This window comes from Populus euphratica, unplaced genomic scaffold, assembly GCF_000495115.2.
Source record: "Populus euphratica unplaced genomic scaffold, PopEup_1.0 scaffold6.1, whole genome shotgun sequence".
Taxonomy (NCBI): domain Eukaryota; kingdom Viridiplantae; phylum Streptophyta; class Magnoliopsida; order Malpighiales; family Salicaceae; genus Populus; species Populus euphratica.
The window spans coordinates 1370275-1383019 of NW_011499849.1; the positions used below are offsets into that span (position 1 = coordinate 1370275).

The window sequence follows — 12745 nt, forward strand, 5'->3', positions numbered from 1 at the left end:
TGTAAAATAATTAATTTAAAATTTAAAAATATTAAAAATTTTAAATATCATGATTTGTCCCAAATATACTCTTAACAATATTACTTTCTAAAAATATTTTTTACTTGAGGATATATTAAAATATTTTTTTAAATTTATTTTTATTTTTAATATTAATATTTTAAAATTATTAAAAAAATAAAAAATAAAAAATAAAATTAGCATTTTTTTAAAGATAAATATATTCTTAAGAGACATCCAGCAGAATTGAAAACGCAAATACCAAACTAGCAAGTAGTCTAGGGTTACCTTCTACAACATGCCAGTTGTTTTTTTTTAAATCTATAAAGCGAAAAAGCTTCCTCTGCCCGTAACACTTGATAGCTTTTCCTTGTTGAAAACTAGGACCTCGCTTTTTAAAGAGAAGAGAGGACTGCTTTCAAATGCAAGAAGAAGAGATTTTGAACTAAGAAAGTGATTAACTGGTAGCAGAGAAAGAGAGAGAGAGAGATTAACACGATGGTGGCAATTAGGAAAGTAGGGAAGTATGAGGTAGGAAGGACAATTGGAGAAGGAACCTTTGCCAAGGTAAAGTTCGCGCAAAACACGGAGACTGGTGAAAGTGTAGCCATGAAAATTCTCGATCGAAGTACCATCATCAAACATAAGATGGTCGATCAGGTTAGCAAGTTAACCTCTTTTTGTATGTCTGGGTTTGAATTAGATTACAAGAAAGCATAGTAATCTGTCAAAAGAAGAGAAATCTCAGTTTGAATTGATGGGGGCTCGATAGACTGGACAGGAAAAGAATCAATGGAAGGGTTTTTAATAGCCAAATAAGTAGTCAAAAAAGAAGAAGAAGAAAAGAAATGAAGGAAGGAAGGATCCTATCTTTGAAATGGCTAAATTGACAAGTCATCAGCTTTATGTACTTAATTTTATGATCTCATGCCAGAGGAATCATCACTTCACGGCTTGTAAGCAAAGAAACTAGCTAGTTAGTTTAGTGGCAAGTGTATGGATTGGATTCTGGAAAAACAATGTCTCCTTTAACAATATTATGGATTTCAAACATGTGAATGAGTGGAATTGCTTTATCCGCCGCTTATTGGATTTGAACCCTCTCTTTCACTCACCCAGGTTGATCTAGTGACCTGCAACATACTAGCTAGAAAAGACTTTGCTTTGATACATAGTAGTATATCATGTGATCCAATCATAAACCCCTTCAACAGGGAGCATCTGAGCTGAAGTTTTCTGGTTTGAGGCAAATGCTTGGATTTTGTTGCCTTCCATATTATGATGTTTTGAATATTGGTAGCTTTCTTTTGGCTAAAATTCATCATATCTTATATTCCTATAATTTAAAACACTTTAGGTTGTTACACAACCTCTTCTATCTTCCTCACAATATCTTTCTTTTTTTCCCGCAGATAAAACGGGAGATATCTATAATGAAGCTTGTTCGACATCCTTATGTCGTGCGCCTGCATGAGGCATGGAGTATTAAATTTTTATTTTTTAAGGATATTATGTCTTGTAGGAATGTGTGGTTTGTATTTTTTCCGTTACCAATTGTGCTTCCTCTTAACTCCTACCATTTTATGTTAGGTTTTAGCAAGCCGAACAAAGATTTATATAATATTGGAATTCATTACAGGTGGTGAATTGTTTGATAAAATTGTGAGTAGTCAAAATTCAAATCCAACACTCAAGATGGATAGGCATTTTGTAGTCTTCACATAATATTCCCAGCTCAACACTAATACATGATTCTTGTTAACCATGATTATGCAGGTGCATCATGGACGGCTTAGTGAGGCTGAAGCTAGGAGATACTTTCAACAGCTTATTGATGGTGTGGATTATTGCCACAGTAAGGGAGTCTACCACAGAGATTTAAAGGTGTTGTTTTGCTGACATCCAGAAAGCTGCTGTTCAGTTTCTTTTTCGCTGGGATCTCATTGTTCATGTTATGTACAGCCTGAAAATCTTTTACTCGATTCACAAGGAAACTTGAAGATTTCTGATTTTGGTCTGAGTGCACTGCCTGAACAAGTAAGATCCTCGTTGAGAGTTCTTGTTGCTACTATTTTAGATAATCAGACTTGAAGGAATTAACAACACAATGGTTGCTATTTTGGCAATTCTTGTGTGCGTAGGGAGCTAGCTTGTTGCGGACAACATGTGGAACTCCTAACTATGTAGCACCAGAGGTAACTATGATACTGTTTAGCTTCTAGCTTGAATGAAAAATTAAATCCAAGCATGCTTCTGTAAGTTTTATTTTCTGGTCTAGGTACTCAGTCACAAGGGTTATGATGGTGCTATCGCAGATGTGTGGTCCTGTGGGGTCATCCTTTATGTGCTGATGGCAGGATATCTTCCATTTGATGAGCTTGATCTCACCACATTATATAGCAAGGCATGAACTTATATCACGTGCACTTACTTGGGATTATTGGTAAATTTTATTGTGTTTTCTTAATTATGAGGATTGTTTTGTCTTTGTTGCCATTTTTTCTTGGATTGGGACTTCATCTTACCTCCAAGTAATTATGTAAGTAATTAAGGAAAGAACTCTGGAATAAAGTATCTTTGGATGTTTTGCAATCCTTTAGTGGCAGGGCACTAGTGATTCTTTCTCTTATGTTAGACTCTTAGTAGGTCTTAGCGAGGCTTAAGTTTTGAAGTAGCAAACTAATCAAATCAAGTAGGTACTTTCAGTTTGCACAATCTAATCTTGAAATCCTGTAAAGAGCTGTACTCTTAACAAAAAATATTATGTGGTACAACATATAAATCTGAAAATCAAAACTTTTAGCTAAATCTCTTCCATGTTTATCGTCATTCTTCAATCTTGTCAAACTGCTCTTCTTAGCATGTATTAGTATTGTTCATCATGTTATTCTTTTCTTATGATCTTATTGTTTTTTTCAAATGCTTTCAATAGATTGACAGAGCAGAATTTTCTTGCCCATCTTGGTTTCCAGTGGGAGCTAAATCTTTGATTCATAGAATTTTGGACCCGAAGCCTGAAACAGTAAGTATTGGCTATGTTACTAGACATTGCTCTAGGTTGCAGACTGTGGTCAATTACAGAAAACTTAAAATTAGTATAATATTTTGCAAGCCAACTTGAAAATTTATTAGAAGTAATGAAATAGATCCTCACCTAAGGAAAAAATATTTCAACATCAAACTGAACTGGACTTGTCCTTATTTTTCTTTATTTTATTTTCATCTGAAAACTGAACTCAATCTCTAATTTTGCAGTTGATAGAGATGAGTCTTGCATGATTCACTAGTTCAGAAGTTTTTTTTTTAATCTAGTGTCATGCACATATGCTGGGCCATTTGTATGATAATCTAGTGCTCCTAATCTCTTGTAAAGGTTATGTGCAGTGCCTTTATTGGGCATATCATCTGCATCATATTTTGCTGATAATAGTGTCCAAGTGTTTAATTTAATTTAGTGTCTTAAGTTAGTTAATTTGCTTTGGTGTTTCTGACTCCATGCAGCGTATTACAGTTGAACAGATTAGGAATGACGAGTGGTTCAAGAAAGGTTATGTTCCTATCAAACTTGTTGAGTATGAAGATGTGAACCTTGATGATGTAAATGCAGTTTTTGATGATCCCGAGGTTGGTCCAGATGCTAAATGCTGTTCCATAATTTAGGAATCTTGAAACTTGAAAGCTTTTCAGTTTGATGCTTTTGGCTTTATTTACTGCTCTGAGTGTTCAATCATTGATTTATATTTTAACAAGAAGACAACTGTTTGCCAGCATAACAAATTTTAACAAGACATTTCACCTTCAACTTGGAGGTAGTTTCATGCTTACTGATGTCACCCTCTAGCCCTCAGTTTTGGTTTCACTGCACGTGCATGCTCTAATTTCTGGTGGTCAAATTCTCTAGAAGTCACTTGAATTGGACATTCCCTTTCTTTACCAATAAAAATGCTACTCTAACCCCTTGTAACTATGGTTGCCATCCAGAATAAATCAATTTGGTCATATATTTAAGATGTGTTTCCTTTAATTGGAAGTGGCTTTGTCTTCTCTCTCTTATTCGCATTCTTGATGAGATGGTTTGCTGTAGGAGCAAAGGGCTGATGAACAACATGGGAATGAGGAGATGAGTCCCTTGATTCTTAATGCATTCGACTTAATAATTTTATCTCAAGGCTTGAATCTTGCAGCCCTATTTGACCGTGGGCAGGTATGGATCATCAAATGTGCTCCTTACATTTTCTTCATTGTCTCTTGAAGAGTGCTATATTTGAACAGCATGATTTGTCACTTCCAGGCACATTATGAGATCCAATTATTTTCTCAAAACTAATATTGTAAAGATCTTCGCCTCCCATCCAGCATATCAGTACCATAGATTATATGTTTTGTATCATCTCACCATTTTCTGCTTTTGTATACAGTTTAAAGTATGTAGGCTCTAAAGATTTAGGAGGGTCTAATTTCTGTTTCCATTAGGACTCTCTGAAGCATCAGACACGCTTTGTTTCGAAGAAGCCAGCAACTGTTGTGTTATCAAGCATGGAAGTTGTTGCACAATCAATGGGTTTTAAGACTCATATTCGCAATTTTAAGGTAGACAGCATTGGTTCTTATAACTGTACTCTTTTCCTTTGCTCCCCCTAATGGTCGTAATAAATGAATTAATATGTTGGTACAGTTATGTAGCAGTATTAGACTTTGCCAAATTCTAGAATTTCTATATTCAATCTAAGCAGAGATGCTGTGTTACTTTTCAGATGAGAGTGGAAGGTCTTTCAGCTGACAAGGCTGGTCATTTCTCAGTTATTCTGGAAGTAGGCTCTCAGCTCCAATTCTGCTGTAAATTTTCCAGCTGCTTCCATATCTCAGTCTACTAACTACTAATCACAATTTATTGTTAATCTTCTGGTTGAAGGTATTTGAAATCGCTCCAACATTTTTAATGGTAGATATCCAGAGAGCTGCTGGAGATGCTGCTGAATACCTCAAGGTCAGTTATTTAGAGATTAGGATCTATCCAGTTTGCATCTATTCACATTTAGTGCTGTGATGGTATTCGCAAGTCAGATTGCCTTGAGAAAACTTTCTTGAAAACGGTCTCTCGCTTCCTTTAAATTGCTAGTATAAAAGGATGTGCTTCTTTTGTGCAGTTCTACAAGAACTTCTGCAGCAATCTTGAGGATATCATCTGGAAACCATCCACCGAGTTGAGCAAATCTAGAATGACCAAGTCAAAGAGCAAAAGGTGCTGATTTCGTTTCCTGGATCATCATCATGTTGCAGTACCAGTTTTTTGATGCATGCTGCTGATTATGCATTAACTATACTGACATCTCTCGGTGATGTGGTCTTTAGCTTACATAACCCTTCCTTTTATGTCATCTAACACCTCCACCTCTCCCATGTTCCGGAAGGGTAGAAAATATATGCCTAGTTGTTTTGTTTTTTCTTTATGATTTACGGTGTGTATCTTTGTTCACTTGAGTTCCACCATTGTAATGCTGTTTTGTCGCCGTAACATGTAACATTTATATATATATATATACGTGTATGTCAAAGAAGATGAATTGATAATGAAGTTTTCAATGAGAATGTTCAACTTTTGAATATTAAAGGTAATTTAATCCCACGGCATAATCTAAGATTTGTATCCGTCTCAAGTGAATGAAAAAAAGGGCCTCTGTATCGAATCAAATGTCCTCGCACTACTCGCACTACTGTTTACAGCAAGAGCTCAAAAAGCCTTCCATGTCAGAGTATTATAACTCTTCATAGCCAAATTTTCATGGAATCCCAAACAGTTGGAGAAAAATAATTAGCAGGTAATCCTACTCAACCATATGGAAATGTCAGAAGAGCATGGGAATCTGCACATAAACATTGTCCCTCGACCACCTTATGAAGCCGCTTTCTGTTTTTAAAGATGATTTATTTACAAGTCAGCGATGAGACAACCTCCATAAAATCATGGTAATCCTTGCATATAGTGGTACTTTTGATGATCCGTACAGGTGCACCAACGGGCGTATTCAATAACCCATATGCCACTCCCACCTTCTCACTGGTAAACAGCAGAAGAGAATGTCTTCTCTCCGGCTTCCTCTTCCTCATCGTCAATTACCTCCATATTTTCTAGCAGCTTGTAACCGAGACTCTTTGCTTTGTCAGCCAAATCATTCAAGAGTTTGCAGCTCTGAATTGTGGGGCCAGCCTTTTTTATTTGAAAGAATGAACCTCTTCCTTAATGCTGATCCTACTCCAGTTCTTTAACTTTCCGATTTTCTCCTCTTTCATCAATTTTCTCAATATAGAAACATCCTCCCTCCTCTCTGCAGAGATGTACATATCTAGCAACATGACACAAGTTTCAATATTTTTGGGCTTGAGTTTGAGTAACAATTCAGCTTCAGAAAAACCCAGTTCTGCATTCCATGCTTCCTACACCCTGCAACCAAGAGCAACCTTATGAACTCCTTTGGCTCTGCATCCATTCTCTTGATGATATCAAAGGCTTCATCTAGCCAACCCAGCCTCACAAACATGCTAACCAAGTATCCATAATGGACCATTACAGGCTTAATTTTGTATTCCCTTTGCATCATCTCGAAATATTCATTTGCATCGTCGACCATTCCAGCATGGCTACAAGCAGCCAGAACGCCCACACAAAGAATCTGGTTTGGTCTGCATCTAGCTAGCCTCATGTCCTCAAAAAGCTGCACCCAGCTGTGCGAAACTTGTGATCATATACTAGTCCAGGATATCAAAGTTCTTTTAGAGATCTCCAGAAAAGCTTTTCTTGTCCTCTCAATGCTCCCATACTTATCGTACATATCCACAAGTGCAGTTCCAGCAAATACATCTGATAAAAACTACCCATTTCATAGTCTGGGCATGTATTTGTTCCCCTGCTCTAAGGCTGCCAACCTACTGCAAGCTGTTAAGATATCTCGACAAGATGAATAGATCAGGTTTCCTGCCGGAGAGATTCAACATCAAATACATGCTGAGTGCTGTGCTGAAAAATTATCCTTTGCGGGATCCATTGCTTGTGCATGACCTGCAATCATTGTATTCCACGTAATCAAGTTCTTGTATTCCATTACATCAAACAAATTCTTCGCCTCATCAATGCATCCACATTTAAGTTAAAAATCCATGAGAGAATTTGAGATGCGTGCAGGTTTGATTCATAGCCAAGTATAGTGCTCGATGAATGAACATGCACCCTCAGATCCAAAGATTATATTGTGCTGCACAAGCTTAACACACTAGTTAGCATCGTTTTGACATTCTCAAGAAGCATTTCAATGAAAGGTCTTAATTCCTGCTCTGCCATTGTCACCACAAGCAGATAGAATCATAGTCCAGGAAATTACATCCTTTTCTCCTGGCTCGCGAAATGCTTTGACCGAAGATTCCAAGCTGCCAAATTCAGAGTACAAACAACAAAGAGCATTTCCAATACTGGAGTCATGACTGATCCGGTATTTAATGAATGAAGGCATGGAACTGTCTCCCCAATGCAATAGACTTCAAAGAAGAACAGGCATTCAAAGCAATTGATAGAGTACTATTTGAAGGAAAAGAACACGTCTCCCAAAACCGCAACAGCCACCTTAGGTTGTGAATTTTGAACATAACCAGTGATTAAAGTTATCCACACGACAACATTAATTCTAGGCAAATTATCAAAAACTTTTCTAGCATTTACCATCACCCCACATTTAGCATAAACATTAACAAGAAACGACGTCACAAAAAACTATTGATGGGCTCCAGTCTTTCTCATGAGGGCTTGAACAATTTCAGTCTCTGGGACTGAAACCTTGTCCATGCAATGTTGTAAACGAGGAACAAAATAAGGAATAAATTTGTTTGCACTATTTTTCATCAATGAGAGCGCTTCGCGAAACTCCAAAGGCTTAAATGGTTCGAAGTGTGCATCCAATCGGGTGTTCATAGAACTTCTGTGAAACGAAATGTTGGGGCTCTAAGATTTACAGATGCAGCTTAGTGTCAGCAAAGAGTGAAAATAGGAAAGCCAAAGCCATGTATTTGGTCAGTAACTAAAACACATCCAAACCACATTTTCAAGCATTTGGATCCAAAGAATATTATTAATTTAGCTCTTAACGAAAGGCAAGTAAAAATTATTTCCATTCTCCCACAGTACAGCAAAGAATTGAAGACACGGAAAGATGTTGTTTGACATCCATACATCCATACGGGCTCTGTTTCTTGTGATTAGGTACAACTAAGGAAGATAGAGTTTGAATATTTCCACCCTGCACACGAAGAATACCGAAAACCAGGAAGAAGAAGTTTAGAGAAAAAATCAGCAATGAAAACACTTTGAAGCAACATAAACACAACCATCTAAAAAAGAGAGCCATGCTAACTAAATACTTAATGAATAAGATTTTTTTTATAAAATAAAATAAATGGTAGATTTCTTAATAGATTCTCTCGTTCGACAATGATGGCATGACGTTTCTTCGACCAAACCATCTATTGCCCTACCAGACACTTAATGGGTGAAAATTCCTAATATTAGGCTCCCTAGGATATTCTCGATTTTTTTTTCCTTTTGACGCCGACGATTTCAATTGTTTGTTGGGTTTTATTACTAATAATAATTAGCTTATTGGAGCTTGGCCATCGCTCATATGAATGGTAGTGGATATTCACAGATCATGTTTCTACTTCTGGTATATGTATAACTAATATCCAAATAAATATACATACCCTATATATTATTCCTCTAGAATATCAATTAATTGGATTTTACGAACTCATTGTCCGAATAATATTTATTATTTTACATATATATATATATGTATGTATATGTATGTATGTATGTATGTATTATGAGATACTTATACATGCATTAAATAATGAAATTATAGATATTATATGTATACATGTCTATAATGTTAATATTATAGAATGTATATATTATAATAAAAGAGAGGTATAAATGCTTGCATATATATATGTATGATTATTCACATTTGTAACACAAAACGTTCATTCCTCTCATGTTTTGTTTCTGCATCTTCTCGGTGTTCTGCGACCAAATAAACAACAAGAATTTCATCTTGAATTATTAAAGGGAAGTCCAACAAGATCCTTTGATTTAAAACGCATTCATCTCTTCTTTGCTCACTTTGAAATTAAAAACACGGTGGGTTCAGGCAATCGATATATCTGCAGAGAGAAATTGAAGGCAACGATGAAGATGTAGAATCTCGATGTAATTGATAATGTTGATGTCAAATATAGTATTAGAATGTGACATTGTTTGAAAACATTGGGAGATAAAACGACACATGGACATGCCTATCAACTTTCATGCATTCGTTGAAATTTAGATCTGCGTGGTATACATGACTTCTGTTGGATCATCGTGACCATGTACGAGGAAAGCGGTTTACAATGCCTTTATTCAAGTAGTCGTGACCATTCTTGACATAGGGTTTCAAGAATCCACACACCTTGCACCATTAGAGCCTTCTCAGTCCTTGTATTTCATTGTTTCCTTCTCAAATCCAACTGTAGGGAATTGCTTTGCATACTCCTCAACATCATGACGGAGCCTTGCAATCTCAGATTGATGTCCATCTGACTTCATGGCTGCTACAAAATCCTTCAACTTCGTTCCTGAATTTGCAGCATTATAAGTCGCTATCAGCGTATAACCATGGAGTATATGACTCTGGATCATGCATTATATCATTAAAAAAAAACAATTTGAATTTGAGAGAGGATAGTAAAGGACCTTGTGCATCTGCCTTGATCTTCAAGGCCAACTTCACAGCAGCATCAAAGAACTCAGCTACCTTCACAAAATCTCTCTCAATAAAACCCCTTGAAGTGAGAGCTGGGGTTCCTGGAGCACCAAAAAGCAAGGGTTTCTAAGAAAATTGAAGCACATAATCAACAATCAGTAACTACAAGATGGACAAACACATGAGGAACACCTTACCCATACGAATTCCACCAGGAACCATGGCAGATACATCTCCAGGCACAGTGTTTTTATTAGCTGCAATGTGGACTAATTCCAGAACCTTTTCAACTCTTGATCCATCAATACCCTGTCAAACAAAATTTCAAAATAAAGTATTGATTCGCTTTTTTATGCTAAAAATGGTTTCTAGCCAAGCCCATGCAAAAGGAATCCAGACTGATTTCAACTAGGTTTCTTAAGTTTGGAAAATTATAATTCTTCCGAGGCATTTGAAGTTTTTGATTTCATGGCATCAATATTCTTGTCAGAATCAGGATTCAAAAATTTCTTCATCCATTCCTTTTTTGATAAGAAAAAAAAAAAACCCTCCCTGCAGAAAGGTTTATCTGAGAGTGTTTCTATATCAAATCATTAAGCTTCACAGGCAACATTTTTCCTAAATTTACTGATGGTTTCAGACGAAATTCTCTCAAGTTACACATGGAAACTTGTCGTAGGGATGTGTCCAACATGCATAAGTATTACCATAGTTTTAATATGAATTCCCTGTTTAAAATACACAATTACGAGGTGCATTATTTAATCAGATAAAGAAACCCATTCCTCATACCTTGTTTCTTAAATTCACCAGGACTAGATGGTTCTCAGTGCCACCAGATACCAGTTCATAGCCCTTCTCTATCAAGCTCTGCAAATACAGTAGATTACTATTGCTAAATCACTCTGATAAGATAACTAGATACAGCGCGCACTTGTTTAAAAAATAAGAAAAGCTATGGCCAATCTGTACCAATGAAACGTTAAGAACTCTTCATGGTACCTGAGCAAATTTTGAACAGTTGCTGAGAACTTGCTCTTGGTAGGCCTTGTACTCTGGAGTTCTCACCTAGAATCAATGATTTTCAAGGGTCCAAATCATCAGGAAGCCTGGCCAAAATGATTCTAAGAATTTCTAGATGGCATCATGCATCATTTTAACTAGTAAAGTAGGCATAGGGAGTGGTCTATGGGGAGCCGACCTGCTTTAGTGCAACTGCTAAACCAGATATGGTATGATTGTGTGGACCACCTTGAAGTCCAGGAAAGACTGCCTGATTGATTTTGTCTTCATAGTCATACATCACCTGGGGGATGGAACTCAATTGTTAATTTATATACTGTAGATGTTCTATTTTAGCACTTCTATCTTAAGCAATGAAAGACTTGAAAAGATGATTGCATGCAAACAGGAAGAACCACGTTGAATGATTAATTATTCTATTTTAAGTTGATCATAATAGTCATCCTCCCCTCTTATTTGAAATCTGGACTCACTTCTTTCCCTTGTTTGTTAATTTCTTTCACCCCCTTCCTGAAGAAGATCATAGCCCCCCGTGGACCTCGAAGTGACTTGTGTGTAGTGGTTGTAACAACATCTGCATATTCGAAAGGAGATGGAATAACACCTGCTGCAACAAGCCCACTGATGTGTGCCATATCAGCCAACAAAACTGCCTTTTGCTTGTCACAGACCTGTCAATCCATCAGAACTGAAAATCTCAATGTTTAGGGGCAAAAAATCCTAATCCTAATCTCCAAACAGCAAGTATGATAGAAGTTTAAATGATAGGTAACAACAACAATTGCAGTTGTGCCATCCACTTTAGGGGAGTTTACCTTCCGGATACGTGCATAGTCATAAAGGCGAGCATAAGCACTTGCACCAGCAACTATAAGTTTTGGTCTAAAGAGTGTGGCACTTTTCTCCAGCTGCAAGCATTTTAATATTCATAAGTCAATCCCTTGAAGAGCGAATTGAAATTTCACTTATCTTAATGCAAAAAATAGAGAAATTAAAAGAATGCAGCAAACTCCTAACCAAAATAAGAAGCTCAACTAATCAACTACAGACAAATAACTTTCAAGTCTTGTTTTGATGTTACAATTCTTACAACTAGAAAAACTAAAACAGGAACTGTTTTGAATTTTACAACATTATCAATTCCTGAAGTGAACATTTTGAGTCTCCTGCAAAACACTAAATCTAGTGCTTGAAATTATAGTCCTGAGAGAAATTTTTGACCCTCTAACCATCTTAGTAACATGTGAGCACTGAAAGCATGTTTTAAGTGATGGGTTGGAGTAAACCTAAAACTAAAAAACGATGCTCAACAAACTGCAGAACAGTTGTTGAAAGAACAGGAAGTAATTTTTAAATAATCTACAATAACTGTATTGTTTCATTTATATATGACAATTAAGCAGTTTTGCTAAATATTTATAGCAAGTAATGATATAAAAAATGACAGTAGTCATGCATTCTTTTCCCGAGAACAAGCTCTTCACATTAATAAATCATGAATAAATAAGCAATCAACCCCAACAAGCACAAGTAGCACTCCAGTGTTAGAATTCATATCTGTTGAAGTGAGAACTTCCTCAAAGATAAGGAAAATAAGGGCACCTGATCATAGTCCACATAGCCTGTACTCTCATTCAATCTGTATGGCATTGTCTCAAAAAATATGGATACAGCAGATATCTTCTTTGTGTCAGTCTGCAAGATGGCAAGGAGAATAATAGGATAATTCACATAATGGTTTATGAGTCAACAGCTCTAATTATAATTCCACATAAAAATAGCAGAAACGCTTCAAATAACCAGAACAAACCAAAATTCTAATGTTTCTGTAGATTCAGAGTTTTGTAGACTACTCAGGTACTTACTGAAATTAAATCCATTAACAGAAATGCATTAAGAGATGGGGGGGGGGGGGGGGGTGTATTTTAAACATG

The 12745-nt window shown here is 36.3% G+C and overlaps 2 protein-coding genes and 1 pseudogene across 4 annotated transcripts in view; 1 reads left to right on the top strand and 2 right to left on the bottom strand.

Annotated features, from left to right (window-relative positions):
* Positions 1-266: 266 nt before the first annotated feature.
* On the top strand, positions 267-5583 carry CIPK8 (CBL-interacting protein kinase 8). Of its 2 annotated transcripts, XM_011018672.1 has the most exons (14): positions 267-660; positions 1413-1475; positions 1591-1662; positions 1777-1884; positions 1963-2037; positions 2142-2195; positions 2279-2404; positions 2933-3022; positions 3502-3624; positions 4085-4204; positions 4474-4590; positions 4755-4811; positions 4913-4987; positions 5148-5583. In XM_011018672.1, the coding sequence occupies exons 1-14, from the start codon at positions 499-501 to the stop codon at positions 5247-5249; spliced, it is 1344 nt and encodes a 447-aa protein (XP_011016974.1). In that variant the 5' UTR covers positions 267-498; the 3' UTR covers positions 5250-5583. The 2 variants fall into 2 exon arrangements, with proteins under 2 accessions (XP_011016974.1, XP_011016975.1); XM_011018673.1 differs by lacking the exon at positions 1591-1662.
* On the bottom strand, positions 5427-8224 carry LOC105120835 (pentatricopeptide repeat-containing protein At4g39530-like; annotated as a pseudogene).
* A 746-nt stretch (positions 8225-8970) lies between these two features.
* Positions 8971-12745, bottom strand: part of LOC105120472 (serine hydroxymethyltransferase 2, mitochondrial) — a 5821-nt gene continuing 2046 nt past the window's right edge. The window contains exons 7-16 of one of the 2 annotated variants that reach the window (XM_011018675.1): positions 12414-12506; positions 11627-11719; positions 11285-11482; positions 10990-11094; positions 10791-10856; positions 10581-10658; positions 9986-10097; positions 9779-9889; positions 9495-9660; positions 8971-9207 (exon numbers count right to left, since the gene is read on the bottom strand). In XM_011018675.1, the coding sequence (XP_011016977.1) occupies positions 9515-9660; positions 9779-9889; positions 9986-10097; positions 10581-10658; positions 10791-10856; positions 10990-11094; positions 11285-11482; positions 11627-11719; positions 12414-12506 (1002 nt within the window). In that variant the 3' untranslated portion in view covers positions 8971-9207; positions 9495-9514. Of the gene's footprint in view, positions 9208-9233; positions 9661-9778; positions 9890-9985; positions 10098-10580; positions 10659-10790; positions 10857-10989; positions 11095-11284; positions 11483-11626; positions 11720-12413; positions 12507-12745 lie in introns of those variants that run through there. The other variant, XM_011018674.1, reaches the window with a different exon arrangement.

Bases quoted from the DNA above. Each gene is read 5' to 3' on its own strand.
- CIPK8 (XM_011018672.1), top strand. From the start codon at position 499: ATGGTGGCAATTAGGAAAGTAGGGAAGTATGAGGTAGGAAGGACAATT. The intron at 2,038-2,141 runs GTAAGATCCTCG...TTGTGTGCGTAG, and splicing joins TGAGTGCACTGCCTGAACAA to GGAGCTAGCTTGTTGCGGAC. The intron at 4,591-4,754 runs GTAGACAGCATT...GTTACTTTTCAG, and splicing joins CTCATATTCGCAATTTTAAG to ATGAGAGTGGAAGGTCTTTC.